Source organism: Periplaneta americana, chromosome 3 (genome assembly GCF_040183065.1).
Source record: "Periplaneta americana isolate PAMFEO1 chromosome 3, P.americana_PAMFEO1_priV1, whole genome shotgun sequence".
Lineage (NCBI taxonomy): Eukaryota > Metazoa > Arthropoda > Insecta > Blattodea > Blattidae > Periplaneta > Periplaneta americana.
In genome coordinates this window covers 82751290-82771585 of record NC_091119.1, presented here as the reverse complement: position 1 = coordinate 82771585, position 20296 = coordinate 82751290, and the positions used below count along the sequence as shown (strand labels likewise).

The 20296-nt window shown below is 35.2% G+C and overlaps 1 protein-coding gene across 9 annotated transcripts in view; it reads left to right on the top strand.

Moving 5' to 3' along the window:
- Ih (hyperpolarization activated cyclic nucleotide gated potassium channel Ih) overlaps positions 1–20296 on the top strand; it is a 934537-nt gene that overhangs the window by 791084 nt on the left and 123157 nt on the right. For all 9 annotated transcript variants that reach the window (XM_069820890.1, XM_069820887.1, XM_069820882.1 and 6 more), the window contains one exon: positions 7724–7873. In XM_069820890.1, the coding sequence (XP_069676991.1) occupies positions 7724–7873 (150 nt within the window). The remainder of the gene's footprint in view (positions 1–7723; positions 7874–20296) is intronic.

The following is a 20296-nucleotide window of genomic DNA, read 5'->3' as shown; positions in this document are numbered from 1 at the left end:
TTGTTAAACACACCAATTGCAAGTGCTTTCATGGCCTCGACATTTCAGATATTAAGACTAGTTGCAAGATAAAATCTGATCGTTTTTCGTTGTTTGCACAATTTCGCACGTATTTTCCTTTTGTAAAATATTTAGGAAAAATTACATCCGCAACTTCCCGCATGTCAATTTGATACTTGAATTTTCAGAACTAAATTATTTTCTCTGATCGTATTGACCTTCATTGCGATGTGCGGGTAAAAGTTAACCAGTTTTATAACGCTTGATTACTTACTTTGATCTTGTTTTCTTTTCTCAAAATTGTGTTGTGCGTTTCAGAAGTTTTGACGCATAGATGCAATACATTGTTCATACATGACGGTGTCCCTTCCATGTTATTGATTGTTGGTTTTCACTTCATTTCTTCTCATCGTTTGTATTATACATGTATTGAATTCATGTTCATCAAATTGAGAAAAATCCTAATTAATTTCTGTGTAATTCTGATTAAGTCAACTGTTTCATGCAAAACACTACGACAAAGTGTGCTGAAACATTTTTTTTTCTATTCAGAGATTTGCAAGTTTACTTTATATTTAGAATTTGTAGCAAGAAATAACTCTATTGCTTCTTGTGTATGCGTTGCTCATCACTATTTCATTTGAAGTCAATTAATTCTGCACCATGAATGCAAATATGCGTCTAATCTATATTAACACCCACAGATCATACAATTTTCTTTGTGCAAAAATTAAAATAATATCCATTAAGACCTCAAAGTCCGTTAGCTAATTATGTCACAACAAATAAACCCCTTGTTTCTAAAAATAAATCCCTTATCACTACTAACGAATTCCTTATCAGTAAAATGAATCTAATGTAGACTAATATAGACGAATTCTTTGTCACAACAAACAAATCCCTTATCACCACAAACAAATCCCTTGTCACTACAAACAAATCTCTTGTCACTACAAACAAATCCCTTGTCACTACAAACACATCCCTTGTCACTAGAAACAAATCCCTTGTCACTACAAACAAATCCGTTGTCGCTACAAACAAATCCGTTATCGCTAGAAACAAATCCCTTGTCACTAGGAACAAATCCCTTGTCACTACGAACAAATCCGTTGTCGCTACAAACAAATCCGTTGTCGCTACAAACAAATTCGTTGTCACTACAAAGAAATCCCTTATCACTACAAACAAACCCCTTATCACTATAAACAAACATCTTGTCACTACAAACAAACATCTTGTCACTACAAACAAACATCTTGTCACTACAAACAAATCTCTTGTCACTACAAACAAATCCGCTGTCGCTACAAACAAATTCGTTGTCACTACAAAGAAATCCCTTATCACTACAAACAAATCCCTTGTCACTACAAACAAACATCTTGTCACTACAAACAAATCCCTTGTCACTACAAACAAACATCTTGTCACTACAAACAAATCCCTTGTCCTACAAACAAATCTCTTGTCACTACAAACAAATCCGTTGTTACTAAAAACAAATCTCTTATCACTACAAACCAATATCTGGTCACTACAAACAAATCTCTTGTCACCACAAACAAATCTCTTGTCACTACAAACAAATCTCTTGTCACTACAAACATCCATTGTCACTACAAACAAATCTCTTGTCACTACAAACAAATCCGTTGTCACTAAAACAAACTTCTTGTCACTACAAACAAATCCGTTGTCACTAAAAACAAATCTCTTGTCACTACAAACAAATCCCTTGTCACTACAAACAAATCTCTTGTCACCACAAACAAATCTCTTGTCACTACAAACAAATCTCTTGTCAATACAAACAAATCTCTTGTCATTACAAACAAATTCGTTGTCACTATAAACAAATCTCTTGTCACTACAAACAACTCTCTTGTCGAATTCTTTGCTACACTCGCCTCGAATCAAACTGCAGAGAACTCAGAGACGATCAGATTGTTATTGCAATTATTATTTAACGTTTCTCTTAAAGCAAAGAACCATTCTCAGAGGCAATAATAATATGATAATATTAATAACAATCTTTTATTTATTATTCTCTTCAATAACAGGAACTGTTCAAAGACCATATTACAATATTGTAATTTTCATAATTTATTTAAAATGCCTTTTCATCAACAAAACCTATTCAGATGACAAGATTGTAATTCTTTGTGTAATCACCGGCTTAAACTACACATAGATCTAATCGTAATTTTAATTGATGAATTAACTACAATGGCGATATTCGAGCAATAGTATAATAAGCATGGCAAGAAATGTCTGTCCCACAACACTTCGTTTTACGTTATCTTTCCTTTTATTAAATGTTGTCTGCTGACGGGAACATAATACTGGGGCACGATCCATTTTTACTGCCTATATATTTTCCGTCACATTATTTTATGTTAAATATATTTCGTCGTTTACAATAAGTTAATAAAGTAATTTAAACTTATTAAATTCTGTCTCAGGTTTAACCTCAGAATTATCTTTAATCTGAATATTTTTATTTCTATCCGATATTTACATCCTTCGTTTGAAGTGCGTGTTATTTGTAACACATAAATTGAAGGTCAATATTGCTAAATATCAATTAATATAGAAACTAAAGTCCTTTCTGTGATACTTCAATACTCAATACTTCAATACTCTGAAGAAATGTTAATACATTGAAATGTAATTACGATTCCTTTTCAAATATACCAGTATTTAAAAAAGTATGATCATTTCATTGAAATATCAATACAATTAATTAATTTTATTCTTTCTGTTAAATATCACTATACTGAAATGAAACTGAATATATTTTCCACGAAACAAGATAATGAAAGGAAACTCATGTTCTTTTTTGTGAAACTTTATTGTGAAAGTCGTAGAATAATTTTTTTACGCGCAATACATAAGAAACTACTAAAAATAATAAGTTTAATTCCAGTTTGGTTATACTTTTATTGTAATATTGTTAATACGTTTCATCTTCGATATTAAAAGAAACATGTTGCAGAACTGTCTTTCTAACACAACACAATAGATACCTTCCCAGAGTGTACCGTAAAATCAATGTAGATATCATCTCTTGTAAAATGTATCCGAATTGCAAAATATGTATAACACAAGGGAGATCGAGACATTTAATTTAATGTCAAAAATTGTCTGAAGGAGTTATCAGATCAAGATACTTTTAATTGACGGACTTTAACAAGTTTTGATTTACCAAAATTCGGAAATGTTTGATGAGAGTGGGATATATTCAACGTAGGAAGTTTGGTATTTAGGCTGGTCTTTTGAACTCGCTGTTAGAGTTTTTTTAGGATACATTGACAACCTTCCATTCCACCAGTGTTTATTAGGTATACAACTATTTTTTGCCATTTTCGTATGTACATGTTTCTTTGAGCAAACTGCAATTTTTTGCAGTTCATTTTATCTATTATATATTCCAATGAAGCTTTTGATGTGGCATCTGTATATAATTTTTCTCTCCGATATATGATTTTAATAATACTCCATAAGTCTGTTAACATTTCTAATTTTCAGTTAAATATTTTTGAACTAAAGTTTAATGAAACATTGTCACTAAAAGAAAATTTCATTGGCAGACCTACCTTGTAATAATATAACACATTTTTAAATGTTTTGAAAGTTACATGTTTCGTCATATTTTCCTTTGTAACTGCCGTTCAATAATCGATAGTCGACACCGATATAAAAAGAATCTATTCCACTATCGATGGCCTTCTCTTACTGTGAAATGAAAACACACTGTTCACTTTCAGGTGAAATGGATGCTCGTAGAAACTTACAGGATATTCTACAATTTCAGTAACCTAAAATAAGTTATTTTACGCAGTTCTTGATGAAATAAAATATGCACAATGATAAATATTGGACTGCTGTTATGGAAGCTTATTGGTTACGATTTTTCTTCTTGAGAACATTAATTTCATTTTCCTGCTTTCCATGTCATCTTATTTTGATTTATGCTCATTTACCTGATCCGATGAGAAGTCGTTACTACGTCTTTCTGAGCATATGTGTTGTTGATCGTCAAGACCAGTCAGTCACTTCCTTATGTGGTAACAATGTGGTGGTGATAAGTATTTGATAGAATGATGGCAGTGAAAACGGAGTATTCTTTTAAAAGACTTGTCCCATTACTGTACATAAATAAACATATTAAAATACTTTATTACCTGGAAGATAATTTAATTTATTGTTAGATGTGTTTTATGATATACGAGTATAAACCCTTCAATAATATCAAATATATCAAAATTCAGGGGAAGAGTATTCAAACATCTGTAAAGCCTTAGTGCCTCATTTAATACCTTGCACTTACAAATGAACAATTGTTTAGGGAATGGTTACTTGATATTATTCATTAATAACTTGTGGAACACTTTATTTTACCTCACTTGTAACTTAATATTGCCTACTTTCCAATTAATAAAGCATTATCATATAAATAAAGTGTTACATGTTGTCAAGTTTCGTCATAACTAGTGTACCTAAGTCACTCTAAGAGAAATAAGGAGATATTTTTCCGGAAATATTACGTCATAATTTGTGTATTTTAGTCACACTAAAAGAAATAAGAAGACATTTTTTTTCGGAAATATTAAACTTTTTTATGTTTAATGGTCTAACTTTGGGCAAGAATGTGACGAAAACACGATGGAATATAAAAAATTAGTACGCATTGAAAACCCCAAACTGAAACTGTATTCTTTTCCTTAAAGGTAAATTCTGATACTGTACTGCATTTGTATGTATAATATTGCTGAATAAATCCATCTTTGCGATTTAGTTCACGGCGGTCGAGACTTTTTAGCTGCCAAGAACAACACGGATCATTCGCACTAAAGCAACGTTGCCTAGTTGTAATGTTGAGATTTAGTCTCTGTTAGCTATGGTAAATTAAATGTTACATGCGTCCAGACAAAAATATTGTAGCCACGAAGAAGATCAGACATATGTACTAAGCCGCGTGAAAAGCATTATAATGTTATCATACAAAAGAAATAAGAAAATAATTTTTCGGAAATATTATACATTTGTGTATTTATTGGTCTATTTTTTTAGAGCAAATCTAATAAAACTTGGTGAAATATAAAAAAAAAAATACTTCGTAATGAAAATCCCGAACTGTAACTTATATTATCATATAAAGAAACAAGAAAATAATTTTCGGAAATATTAAATAATTTTATATTTATTGGTGTAATTTTTATTGTCGAATCTAATGAAAACTCGATGCATTATAAAATAATTTTTAATACTAAAAGTCCCAAATTGTAACTAATATTATCATATAACTTCCATAAGATTGAGCTACTTGTTGACACATTCCAGTTTTGCGTTAGAAGTACAGTAGAGTTTTCATTAAGCATCTTAACTTTTTGGTCTCTGGATTTTTTATTGATACTTTTAGTAATTTTATTAATCTATCGCTTAATATTCAATTCACGTGTTGCGTTCAACTCGATTATAGTAATTATTCTTTTCATAATTTTATTTGTTTTATTATTTAAGTTCTTCTGAGATCTGTCGGAGAATATTCTCTTTTTCTTCTCATATTTCTATTGTTCTTTCTCTTCATTCATCTTTTCATTCGATGCTAATCAAAACTTGTACAAAAAATAAAACGTCATTAATGGTATATAATTCTTTCGTATATTTCAGACATAACTTTGAATAATAAATACAAACATAAGTTTATAAAATTAAAATTTATGAAGCTGTTGATGACATAAAGGGGTGATTGTTGATCATAGAATTCAATAACAAACGAATTATACTGACGGACGGTAAAAATGAAATGGTCATATTAAAGAGCAGGTATATACAGACTGCTGAAAGCACACCTGTGAAGTCAGCCAAAGGTGTTAACAGTAGATGGACATTTAGGAAACTGAGGATAAGTAAAATGAACAGTTGTTATCCTGTAACGATATAGTAAGAAATATAAGAAGTATTGGTCAGGATATGTTTCTGATGGCGACATGAACTTAAAATGAAACCAATTTCATAAGTGGATTTATTTGCACAGTTTAGTGGATTCTTTGCTTTTATAATGTGTTAATCTTCATTTTAAAAGGATTTTCAAATAGTATGGCAACACATTTATTTTCTCGTTAAAATGCAAAGGGAATACGATGAAACGCCAGACGTAGTTATACTGTTAAGAAAAAGACATCGTACTGTGGCGACAGAAGTTCCCACAGCTAATAGTCTCACAATATGGCGGTGGGTGGTCCAAAATAGGCATCAGACAAATAATTTGTTTTTCCCAAATAGAATGGGCTTTATTAAATGATATTCATATTGAACTGTCACTTTTGCACGGAGAAACTGAGATATCCAAGAAGCAAATGTATTTTGGTGTGAGGAGTTTAAATGTGGGTATCACGACATATAACACATACTTTTCCATTATTTGTATAAAGTAGCAATTAAAATAACCATGATATTAATAAAGAATTCTAAAATTGCTCACGATTTCATTCTTACAAATTCCTTTCTTTTACGAAGTCATTGTTTCCACAGCTCTAAGTCCTACTTTAGGCATCCACAACACAATAACGATAAGTGTCACCAATGATATTTTCCCTCTATCTCAACCCTGAACCATTATGCTTGCCGATGAGGCTATTAAAGACATTCAAAAACTTTATCTATTAATCGGATTGATCTGCTCAGAATATAACTTACTCATATCAGTTTATCATTTTTATAACTAAAGATATGTTCTAGTTGATTTGATTCTATTCTTATGTGATAAAAAGTTTCAAATGTAGAATCGTTGGTGCAATCTTTCACTACAATTTCTGTCTTAAGAGCTCGAATTAACCTTAGTTATGGATATTATTACACTTCTTAGGCATACTTGCCGGATGAATTGACTCATTAATATTGAGCATGGATAAAATCTGCACATTAGCTTAGGAATACAGACTATCAGAAAGACTGAAACCTACATCTACATCTGAAGAACAGATTTTTCGGTGTCAGGAACGCTGAAAACTTGCATGTTCGTAGTAAACCTCAAAAATCGATTTTGTTGCATGGAAATACTTTCTATAGCCTATATTCATATAATGATAAAGTGAGAATCGATATTTCGCATATTTTGGTCATTTTTCTTCAAAAGAGAAAGAGTGGAACTGCGTGAAATTGCACAATGTATTTACTTTCCGATGATGAAGTTTACGATACATGAGGAAATTCATCAGGAAGTGTGATGTTGGCGGTTGGGTTTGAGCAGATACATTTTTATTAGTAGTATTTTGAACTGATCAAAAGTCGGAAAACAAGTATAAATAAAGTTAGAAATTACATTGAGAAATGCAAGATGTTCACTTCTGTCCTTGTGTATAATTTCAACTTCCTCTGATCAAAAGTTATGTTCGCGATGTTACCGTACTTTATGAAAACCGCAGTAAAGCCCGTTAAAGTTTTAAGGGCGTTACCCTGATTCGTCTAGTATTCGTTTGTCTTAAAGATTTCACGCTAAGGTAATTAACAGAAGGAGGATGTTGCATCCCACGAGAAGCTGTTTCCCATCCCTGTAGGCATTGTGCTATTGTAGTGTAGAAGATTATAATAGTCTTGATCACAGGCTTAGTTGTATGTGTTGTCTGTTCCAGCCACAGGAGCATGCTGGTAGCTTCAGAACCATGTTGAATAGGAATTCAACCCATTTTTAACATATCCTAATCTCACATTTCAGTTCCTCAACATGGCAAGTGTTTTCATGCGGATATTCAACCTCATCTGCATGATGCTTCTCATCGGCCACTGGTCTGGATGCCTGCAGTTCCTGGTGCCTATGCTGCAGGGGTTCCCATCCAATTCTTGGGTCGCCATCAACGAGCTCCAGGTACGTGATGTATCGTACTTTTCGTTCTTTGTTTAAGGATGGCATTTTAATGAAAAAAAAAATAATAATTGGCATGCAGAGTAATAAAATCACTGAAATCATTGAAATTCCTCTACATTTTAACTTTAAACTATCTTTATTCATGACTCTGATAATCAAATTTTCACTTTCACTTCCTTATCTGCAAAGACTGTATAATCATCGATACCATCAGAGACATTATTGATAAAGCTACAGCTACAAATACTTCATTAATGATTTAGAAGTACCTGTGGGGTTGTTAAAATCACGAAAAATTAGCGTTAAGAAGTGTTAAGATTTGTTAAGAAGTGAGTTAATAGAAAAATAATACAGTTTTGTGGGGATTATTAATGCATAAACCAATCTCTGAGAATACGCCGCACTGTTGAGTAACTGCTATTGTCTCGCTATTTGTCTCAAACAGCACGTTTCATATTCTGAATTTCGTGTAATTTCTACACTTTTTGCGAAGCCATTACAAAATTCACATCGTTTTCTATGGACTTCAGTCTACCGCTACGTTCTTTTATCTGCCGTGGAACCGGAATCTTCGAATTACTTACAAGCTTTCACAATGACGACAAATTGCAGGATCCATACCTCAATATATTCACCTTATCATGACGAAACAATGTCTACAATTCATAATAAAATTGAATGAGGCCAACCTGCATTTGTATAAGCAAAACCAATTTTTTATGGTATGAATTTTCGAAAACAACTTGCATTTTATTGCTCTTGATTTGTTTCGTTTACCATAGCAACAAAAGTGAAATAACTGAAACAGAAGTTACTGTGAAAATAAACCCCATTCTTTTGTGAAAAAAATTGTATTATTATTTCTTATAAACTTACGGTCTTACTAATAAACCGTGTATAATTTTTATACGAGACTAATACAGAGTTGGGACGGAAAACGTTACTAATAAACCATGCATAAGCGATGGATGTACAGTATAATTAGCCTGTAACTATACATGGGAATTGCTTTGCTGTAGTTATACACACGAAATCCCTTGTTTAAGCGTTGTATACAGAATTTTAAAGGCATATTGGTTCCGTTAAGTGCAATGTTAATTGATAAATGAATTCTATTCAGTCAAAACGTAACATAAAAACACAATAAAACATGTTATAACAACATTTAAACAGATACAGAGAAAAAAAGGCCACCTCTCTAACATGATCATTGGCCTTGTAACCACAGAACAACAAATCAAAGCGCACAGAATAATTAGAATAATACTGCTGTAGCTGTGCTCTTTGATAAAAATATAACGTGCTAATCGATCAGGCCTAGTTGTACTATCGATATTTATCGCAGCACCCTAGCCCACACTAGTGCATAAAGAATCTCAGTTACTCTGTTACCATTCGTAATAAAATCATGACGAAACTATTATGCAGTTCTATAACAGCTATTCCTGCATAAATAAAAGACAGTTAAACGTCTGTATAAGAGTTTGTGCTCGACCATACTATAATACCCTCATTACGTGTGACGTAACTGTACCTTAATGACATAAATTGAAGTATTATTATTCATTATGTTATTCCAACTATCGATTCCTAACTAAGCATAATGCGATATTGATTAATATCGTACGCGCAACAACCCGCAAGCCTTGAAAGCAGCAACCCAAAATGGCAGGCACAAACTGCACAATCAACAATATGTATTTAAAATAAAATAATTTTTTTTTCATGTTAATTTTAATATTCTAATAAAGTGAGTTCATTACCTGTATTTTAATGCCTGTTGCTTTGAGATTAAAATCGTCAAATTAAAGGCCTACAAAAAATCAATAAATTCGACTTACACGCAAAAGTGATGTACCATTACTCGGGAACATGCTGGAAAGACATTCATGGTCCGTGCCTACCTGTAGCTATAGTCGAGAACACACTGAAAATACACTCCTGATCATTATTTTATTATCAGCAAAGCAACAAGGTAAGATACTCTATTTGTAAAAACTCAAAACTTAGATATTTAATTATGTTCGAATAAAAACAATCGTATGCATCATGCCGCCAGCAGCGTGTCATATCTAATAATAATTGTTTCTCATCCTGGCGGACTGTAGACGCAGGAATTTCTCAGGGTTCAATATTAGGCCCCTTGCTCTTCTCTATTTATATAAACTGAATTTTTAGCTCATTGAAACACTCTAGATATAAAATATATGCAAACTACGTTCAATTGTATATTTCAGGCCGTCTTGATGCACTAAATGACAGCATTAATAGTCTTAATGAAGATGTTGACTCTATCTCTTTCTGATCTCAACAATTTGGACTTAACCTAAACGCATGTAAATCATAGGCTATTCTGTTCGCGAACCATAGATTAATTCCTGATGTTAACGACCTGAATATTCCACCTGTGACACTGGATACAACAATCATCCCGTTTAACTCTACCGTAAAAAACCTCTGAGTACATTTCGAATCTAATTTCAATTGGGGTATACATATTAAATATACATCCTATTCTCTATTCTTCATTCACTAAAAAGATTGTATAATTATCCATCTAAATTAAAACAGACACTTATTCTACCTCACTTCGGTTATTGTTCAGTGACCTCGGGATTGATTCCTCTCAGAAACTACAGCGTGTTCATAACGCGTGGCGTCCGCTTCATTTATAAGGTTAGATACTATGATCATATCTCACCTTCTTTCGAGAAATTATCATGACTTAGGTTACATGCTAGGAGAAATCTGTACTTGTTTTCTCTCATATCGAATTATACACACTTCATCCCCCTCTTATTTATTCGCTCGTTTTCATACTCTCTCTCTCTCGCTATCATAATATTAATACTCGATCACAATGCGATAATACGCCAGAAATTCCACTTCACACATCATCTCTGTATTCTCTTGCTACCTCTCGTCACTGGAACTCTCTGCCGCCTGAAGTCAAGGACTGCCGAACCTTTAAATCTTTCAAATCCAACGGCATCTTCATCAGCATGAGTAATTATTGCGCTGTGTACGGAAGTAATAATTATTAATATAATTATCAATGCAGCAGTGGCTCTGACAAGATATTTTTGTTTCCCAACTGATAAAATGCTGAATGCGAAATGGGAACACTTTTGCAAAAGAAAGGACAAAATTACGAAATCTAGTGGATCCTTTCACAAATTCTTCATTATAACTAAAGTGAACAGAAGATGGTTATTGTTATAAATGTACTTCTTCTTCTTCTTCTTCTTCTTATTTTTGTTATTACTGCTTTTATTCTTATTGTTGTTATAATGATTATATTACTATTACTATTGTTATTATTATTATTATTATTATTATTAGTATTATTATTATCATTACTATTATTATTTCATAATTAACATCATTATTATTACTATTTAATAATTAATATCATTATTATCACTATTATCATTATTATTATTTCATCATTATCATAATCATAATTTTTATTACCATCATTATTTAACATTAGGCCTATCATAATTATTATGGTTTCATCATTAGTATCATTATCATCATTATTATTATCATTATTATATCATTACTATTATTTCATCATTAGTATCATCATTATTACGAGGGCGTGCTGAAAAGTAATGCCTCCTAATTTTTTATGTGAAAAGTTTTATAGTTATTTGAGTGAACAAAACTGGTAACTTGCTACAACCTTACTGTTCATACCTGTAGTTTTATTTTTCTACATAATCACCCTGGCGAGGAATACACTTCTCCCAACGGGTGACCAGTTTCTTAATACCGTCACTGTGGATTGTTTCACTCTGGCGACGAAGCCACAGCTTCACTTCTGTCTGCACTGCATCGTGAGAATCAAAGAGATGTCCTCTCAGGTGTTCTTTAAGTTTTGGGAACAAAGAAAAATCTGATGACGCCATGTCGGGACTATTTGGAGAATGAGAAGGCGTTTAATTTGTTCTGTTTTCATTGCACTGATATGCGAGCGAGCGTTGTCATGCTGTAGGAGGGGCTGCTCCATATCTGGACGAACCCTTCGAATTCGTACTTTCAGTTTTTTTAGGGTTTCACAATACCTTACAGAATTAATGGTAGTGCCTTTGGACATGAATTCCAAATGCACCACATGTTGAATATCCCAAAAGAATGTAAGCATGAGTTTGCCTGCTGATGGCACAGCCTTGAACTTTTTGGGTGCAGGTGATCCTTTGAGGCGAAAGTGCGTAGATGACCTCTTATTTCCGGGATCTAAGTGGTGTACCCAGCTTTCGTCACCTGTGACGATGTTCTTTAAAAATTCATCGCCTTCTCATTCGTAGTGCAGAAAAAATTGTTGAAAAATGTCCAATCTCTTCTGTTTCATGTGAGGAAAGAGCATTTCAGGCACCCATCGTGAGCAAATTTTCTGGAATCCCAGTTCTGCAATTATCACCTGCTCATGCTCCCTTGATATGCCACACTGGATTGACAGGTGTTCCTGCGTTATGCGACGATTCGCTGTAATGAGTTCATTGACACGATTCCGATGAGCGTCAGCAGTTGCAGTATGTGGTCTTCCATTGCGTTCTTTGTCACACAAGTTGAGAGTTGAACCAGGTTCATTACGAGCACGAGCAGACCAACGTCGCACAGTACTGATATCAACACATTGATCACGACAAATATCCTTTAATCTCCGATGAATCTCTATCGGGGCATATTTTCTGCTGTTAAATCTCGATCACAGCTGCTTCAGACGTACCGACATAGTTCTGGTACACGCCGCCATGTTTCAGGCTATAACTCAGATCTCTCTACTGGCAGAGATACGAAACTTGCTTCACTGAAAACAGAAAGTTCACTGAATACAATGTACTATCACTAATATTTTTAACTATATTCACAGCGACAAAAAAATATGAGGATTACTTTTCTGCATACTTCCGTGTTATCATCATTATCATTATGGGTATGATGATGATGATTATTATTATTATTATTATTATTATTATTATTACTATTGTGTGTGATTTGTTCTGTAGACTGATGACCTCTTGATAATTTTTTTTGTTATGCAGCCCCGAAACGTTAGACATATGTTATTGCACATTGCCACATGCTCCCTAGCGCTTCTGTAGGCCTAATCAAGGTGATGTCATTGCGCACAACCTCACGTAACTCATCCAGCATCTGACTTCACCAGTACTGTAATTCCATAACGTATCATCCTACATACGTATAGGTCTATCAACGTGAATATTTATCATGCATTATCGTGTTTCTATTTGTTAACCTGTCTGCTTATCAGATTAAGTACATATAATATAACTATGTATCTGTTCATATGTCTATGTATGTTTTCCTTCTTCCTACATTTTTATTTCCTTCCCTCAATAACTTATCTACTACTTATACATTTGCATTGCCACCATTCTAATATTTAAGAACTGAAGCAACCGATTATTCAGGAAAACAAGTGCAGTTAGTAGCTTTGTCTTCTGTCACACTATCTACAGTATATAGGCTAAGAGCAACTTTATAAATTAGATCAATGTTAAGACATGATAAGAAAACTCTAATGTGCTGCTTACTGAAACTTTATAATTCTTCTAAATCACTGCCTCGTCACAACTTCAATATCAAGGCACTTCTCACTAGAATCTATAGTTTCATCATTTGCATACAATATGTTGTCCTCGCTTCCGTGTAAAACGTAGCTAATGCTGTATTTGTTTTAATGCCTTCACAATGATGTTTTGTTCCATGATATTTTTAGCCATTCGCATATCTGTGTGAAAGCCACTTTATTGCTCTCGATAGAGTTGGCTGATGCTCACACCGTCCGCAATCCACTTATTCCTCACCTCTCCAACAACACTTTGAATGACTTTTTGAGGGACACATCAAAGATTGCAGCTATGACGCTAACCTTACTGGTGTGACATCCAACTCGGTGTTGCATTCCCTGAACTTTTGTTTTACCGAGTCCGAGTCCTTTACCTATACCTTGCTGGTTGAGTGGAAGAGAAGGCCTTACGGCCTTAACTCTGCCAGCTAAAATAAATCATTATTATTATTATTATTATTATTATTATTATTATTATTATTATTATTATAAATGTGATCGAAACTGATCTGACATTAAAAGAGGTTTTTTTCTTCAGGACCTCCTATGTACAATCACATCTGCTATTATTTTCTCTTTAGGTACTATTTTACATTTAAAGATTAATATAGTTCGCACAATATGCGAGAACAATTAGGTAGTGTCTTTTTCATGACCACTCGTTTTCATTTCTGAAATGAGAGTTGGTAGGTTGTCAGCCATCTTCTCGTAAGTTTATTAACAAATGTTGCCAATATTAAAAATATGTAAATTCAACGTTACCAATATACAAATACATAATAAAAGGTTGATACTAACAGTAATTAAAGATGAAATTTACCTAACATACCGCCACACCAAAAGGCAGTGGCCTTTTGCAAAAGATTAACTACAGGAATGAGTGTAATAGTTACATCAAAGTGAAAATCTAATAGAATGTTCTGACTATGTTTCCACAATCACTACTAGTCAGGTTTCGGTAACACACAATTTCTTGATAGGACGTGTGATGACAATGGAACTGGTTTTGACAGTAGCCACTCTGGCAAGACCGTCATCGCCGAGATGGACCGTTTTTACCAAGCCTCTTCTCCATCGAAGTGGGGGCAGGTTGTCATCCTTTATGAGCACAAGATCGCCAGGACGTAGGTTGGGATGTTCTTGTGTTCACTTGTGACGCTGTTGTAGTGTGTGTAGGCAGTCCTTGTGCCATATCCGCCAGAAGTCTTGGGTCATCTTTTGGATATGTTTCCATCTGGAAAGACTATTGATGGAACAATGTTCAAGGTTATAGTCGGGAAGAGCTGTGAGAGGTTCACCAATTAAAAAATGGGCTGGAGTGAGATAGGATGTATCGTTAGGATCATCGCTGAGTCTGGATGGCGGACGACTGTTCAAACATGCCTCGATTTGTGAGAAGCCTGTTGTTAATTCTTCAAAGCTGAGTACTGTTATACCCATAGTTCTACGAAGATGATATTTAAATGCTTTCACCTTGGACTCCCAGGCACCTCCAAAATGAGGTGCAGATGGAGGGATAAAGTGCCTTCTTTAATCTCTCCTTCCTGCTCCTGGTCCTTTAGGAACTCCTGAAGTTCTTTCAGTTCCCTGGACGCGCCAATGAAATTGGTACCGTTGTCGCTATAGATGTTGGAGGACAACATCGACGTGATGTGAATCGACGAAGTGCCGCCATGAATGCATTCGTTGAAAGGTCAGATATGACTTCCAGGTGTACAGCTCTGGTTGCAAGACATGTGAAGACTCCAACATATGCCTTTCCTGTCTTCTTGTTTCGTTGATTGCCTATTCGTATTACGAATGGACCATTATAATCTATTCCCACGTGTGACTCTAGGTTTAGGAAGATTTGCCAATTTTCTGTTGAGCTGTTGATGATCTCAGTTTGAAGCATGAGATGCAAGAATGAATGCATTTCTTCACAACTTGACGAATCCTAGGTATCCAGTATTTCTGTCGTAATGATGCGATGAGTAGTTGAGGTCCTGCGTGTAGCAAGCGTAAATGTTCACACAGAATTAAAAGTTTCGTGAGGTGGTGTTGAAGTGGAAGTATAAGTTGATGCTTGGTTTCATAGAGAATTGGTGAGTTCTGTAGCCTTCCTCCAATTCGAAGGTAGCCATTTTGGTCAAAATAGGGCTCAAACTCTTTAGTTTGCTGGTCGTATCGACCGATTTGTTTTGTGTGAGGCATTGTATTTCTTCTTGTTAAGAAATCGATTGCACAATTTTAAGACAAGCATTCGAAGCATTACTTATTTCTTTTGGTTTCAATGGAAATGTATTTCTCTCACCGCGGATGTTCCTGTAGTTAGAAATGAATCTTAGACAGTAACCAACAGTTTTTAGTAGTCCGTTTAAGGATGAGAAGTGACTCAAGAATGAATCCTTGAGGGATCGCACCTTGTTTGTGAGGGCCATTTCGATGGATCTAAATGTAGCCAGTTGGGACCTTCCCACCATAGTTCGCAGTCTTGTAGAAGCTTTGGTTGTATCCCTCTTGAAGTAAGATCAGCGGGATTAGCCTGTGACTTTACATGGTACCAATGGGAAGCTGGTACAATGTCTTGAATCTCTGCTACCCTGTTTGCTACAAATGTTTTCCTTTTTGTGGGACATGCGTGTAGCCATACCAGTACTTCTCTGAGTCAGTCCAAAGTCTTATACAGTCAGGTGTTATGCGTATTGCGCCAAGTTTCTTCTTGACTAGCCGAGCCAATGTTAGGGCACCACACAGCTCGAGACGCGGAATCGAGATTTGCTTTAAAGGCGCAACTCTTCATTTTGCGCAAAGGAGCCTCGTAAGGGTCTCACATTCTCGGTTCACGGATCTTACATATACAGAAGCCCAGTAGGCAGTCTGTGATGCTTCGCAGAATCCATGTATCTCAATATTCTTCACTATTCCTTCACTGAGGACCAATCGTGGAATTTGTAGATGGTTAAGAGCAGGTATTTGCTGATAAATATCATTCCAAGTATCGAGTGAGTTCCCCGATAGTTGATCATCACATCCTGAATCTTCTTGCCATAGGCGCTGCATGAATATCTTGAAGAGAACAATAACGGAAGTTATCAGTCCTAGTGGGTCAAATATCGATGATATAATGGATAAGACTATACGTTTTGTGTAGTTGGATTCTCTTGCGTTTGAATTTAAATCACAGTTGATTCTGAATTGATCAGTTGAAGGATGCCAAGTCGAACCCAATGTCTTGACTATACTACTGTCACTATCAGTTAATGCGTGTTTGTGTTCTCTTAAGTTCTCCGGGATAGACTTAAGTAATTCTGGGCTATTCGTGCACCACTTTCTTAGCGGGAATCCTCCAAGCTGAAGAAGCCTTTGCAGTTCGATTCGCAGTTTTAGAGCTTCTTCTAGAGTATCAGCTCCTGAAATACAATCGTCCACATACGAGTAGAAGTCGTGTTTCAGGGCTGAAGCGGCTCGAGGCAATCTGGTTGCTTCATCTATTGCCAGCTGTTGGAGACATCGCGTGGCCAAATAAGCTGCTGATGATGTGCCATAGGTGACTGTTGTAAGAGCGTAAGTCATCAGTTGATCCTGAGGGTTTTCTCGCCACAATATGCATTGCAGAGTTGATGTTTTGAGTCTATCTTTATTTGTCGGTACATCTTCTCTACGTCGCCCGTGAAGGCTATTTTATGTGTACGGAATCGCACGATTAATGAGCATAAGTCGTCTTGTACAGTTGGTCTCACCATTAAAATGTCGTTTTGCGAAACGCCATTGTCGGTTTTTGTAGAAGCATCAAAAACCACTCTTGTCTTGGTTGTGCTGCTTGAATGTTTGTGAACAGCATGATGAGGTATGTAATACTCCGGCTCTCGTAGTGTAGAATTTGATTGAACTTCGAACATATGTCCTAGTTTCTCATATTCTCTAATGAACTCAACATATATTATACGAAGGCGTGGTCGTGCTTGCAGTTTCCTCTCTAGAAAATGACAGCGTTGAAGACCAATTTCCTTCGAATTTCCAAGATTAATTTCCTTCCTCATGGGCAGTTCTACAATATATCTTCCATCTTCATCTCGTACAGTAGTATCCTTGAAGTGTTTTTCACATTTCCTATGTTCCGACGAATACGTTATGTGACTTATTTCCTCTAGGGTCCAAAATTTCTGCATCTGATTTTCTAAGCTGTGGTCAGATGTAACGAATAGTGATTTTGGTTCTTGTCTCTTGTCTTCATTCAATTGCGGATACTCTCCAGATAAAATCCATCCTAGGTGAGTGTTCTGTAGAGTCGGATATCCTGGTCGCGTTTTCCTTTCCTCCTTCAGTAGATACAAGAAAAACTGAGCTCCGATGAGCACGCGAGTACTCTGGGGCAGGTGGAAATCTGGGTCAGCGAGGGTGATATCGTTCGGGATACTCTACTCCTTGTAGTCAATGTATGATGCAGGAATGTTGCCAGTTATTCTGGGTAGTACTATACAATCTATATTGAATTTAAAGTCACTGATTGTCGAGTGCACTTGTACATTTACCGATGAGTCACCTTCAGAAGTCAGATCACCAAATGCTTGTAAGGATACAGCAGTCGTTCTTTTCTTCTTGAGCTTGAGCTATTGAACCGCTTGCTCGGAGATGAAGTTGCTCTGAGGACCACTGTCTAATAGAGCGCGTAAGAGATGAAATCCTCCATTAGAGTTTTTGACTTTAACTGAGACCGTAGTCAAAAGTACCCGAGTACTTGGAGCACGTCTAAGGGAGTGATACGACAATTGTTGTGAATTGTCAATGTGTGGGTTTTGTGTCATGGCGTCGTTTGCTTGTGTTGTGTTGGTAGTTGCCCGATTCTGTTCTTCTTGGTGAAGCAACGTGTGATGATACTTCTTGCATTATTTTACATGTATTTTTGGAATTGCACGACTTCCACATATGTAATGAACTTAGACAGTTGGTGCAGTGTTTACTGTTCGTGTTTAAATTGAATTTTTCATTATGGTTCAATTTGAGGAAGTCTGGGCATTTGTACAGTCTGTGTAGTTCTGAACATATATAACATCTCTCTGCAGTTGAAATGTATTATTGTTGTTGTGATGCAATCCTTGGTCTAGGCTTGGGTAATGGTTCACAATTGTGGTAAGCGGTTGTGTAGAGGGAAAAAGTAGCAGTGTCTGACAGCGTCTTTCTAAGAAACTAATGTGCTTCTTGAATTCTACAGCTTCGAGGTGAGCGTGTTCTGTTTGAAACTCTAACCTTAATTTTGTGTCTAAGCGAGAGAGCATGAGTTCATTAAGAAGTAGGTCTAAGATACTTGGTTGGGCGTTCAGGGCGTTCAGAGCGTGTATACTAACTTGGAACGTGTTGATTAGCCGACGTATTTCACTCTTGGTTGAGCTGAGTTTACTCGAAGATTTCATAATTTGCCTAATATATTCATCTGCGATCAATTTGGGCAAATGATAACGCGTCACTACAATGTTGTATGCTACTGGAAAGTTGGCGTCAGAGATGCTGATATTTCTGAAACTGTCCTTAGCTTCGCCTTTCAATGAGGAAAGCAGATAGTGAAATTTCTCTGTTGGATAAGTCATTGTTGTTTACCACTAAACTTTCGAAAGTATCCTTAAAATGTAACCAGGTAGTTAAAATTCAGCTAAAGATAGGAAGATTGATTTTAAGAAGCATTATGATTCTGGACATGTCATGCGATAATTCAGTTGGTACCTCATCTTTCACATTGTGTATTTTGACCGTTGAAGGCCTTTCTCAGTTTAGCCTCGAGCAGATCGATAATGTCTTCGAATTCTGTTCTATAGGTAGCATGAACGTCTCCGTTTTCATCATCCTGTAATTCTAGTTCGCCTTGGATTTGCTCGAATTCTTCGTTAATGGAAAGTAGTCTATTCAGTTTAACTTGAATGAGGTTGACATTTGCAGTATTTATCTCAGAATCTACAAATTACTGAATACGAGTTACAGAGGTCTTCAAGATAGCTCGTTTTTATGGCAATAATCGTTTCTTGGCATCATCCATGTCTATTCTATTGTCGTGGCAACAATGACAAAATGTAATGTAGTTATTTAATTAAATACGTTCTCCAATGTTAATTTAAATTATTATCCTTCATGTAGTTTACAACGTCCGTGGTAGATGGCGTTGGCTTCAAGACCTTGTAAATTAGTATTTCATTAACAGATGGCGTTAAGAAATTAATCAGTTTCTATTGCGAAGGTTGACACAATCCTTAGACTTAAAATGGCGTCTGCTGACAAGTCAAAATAGAGATGGCGTTAGTAGAGTTGAGCTTAAACGATATTTCCAAGTATCTGTGACAACTGTGACTGTGACAATTAAATATCTGTGACTTTTATCTGTGATTTTGTCACACCGATATTTTATATCGATAAGTAAGCACAATATGCATGAATTACACCGATATTTTGTCACACCGATAAAAATTAACAGGAAATATTGAAGAGCAGTGCAAAGTGTATACGAATTCTCTATACACGCCACACATCAGTGGTGTGTATGGGAAAATGCAACAAATAAGTTATGTACATGTACCATTAACAAATAAATACTAAGCTAACTCAACAGAAACATGTAAAAAGTTAACCTTATATACCAAGAGGTTATATCGTAGTTGATTTTAGATATGGAATCAGTTGATAATTTTTAATGTAGTTGGATATGGAGAAATTGAGGTTATGTGATTATCCTAATCGTTTTAAAAATTGATCCTTTTTATTGTATATAATATAATGGATAAATAATTATTTTAAGTCGTGCATTAACATTAATGTGGTGTTTGTGTCTGCATTGTATTCACCAAGTGTTGAAAATC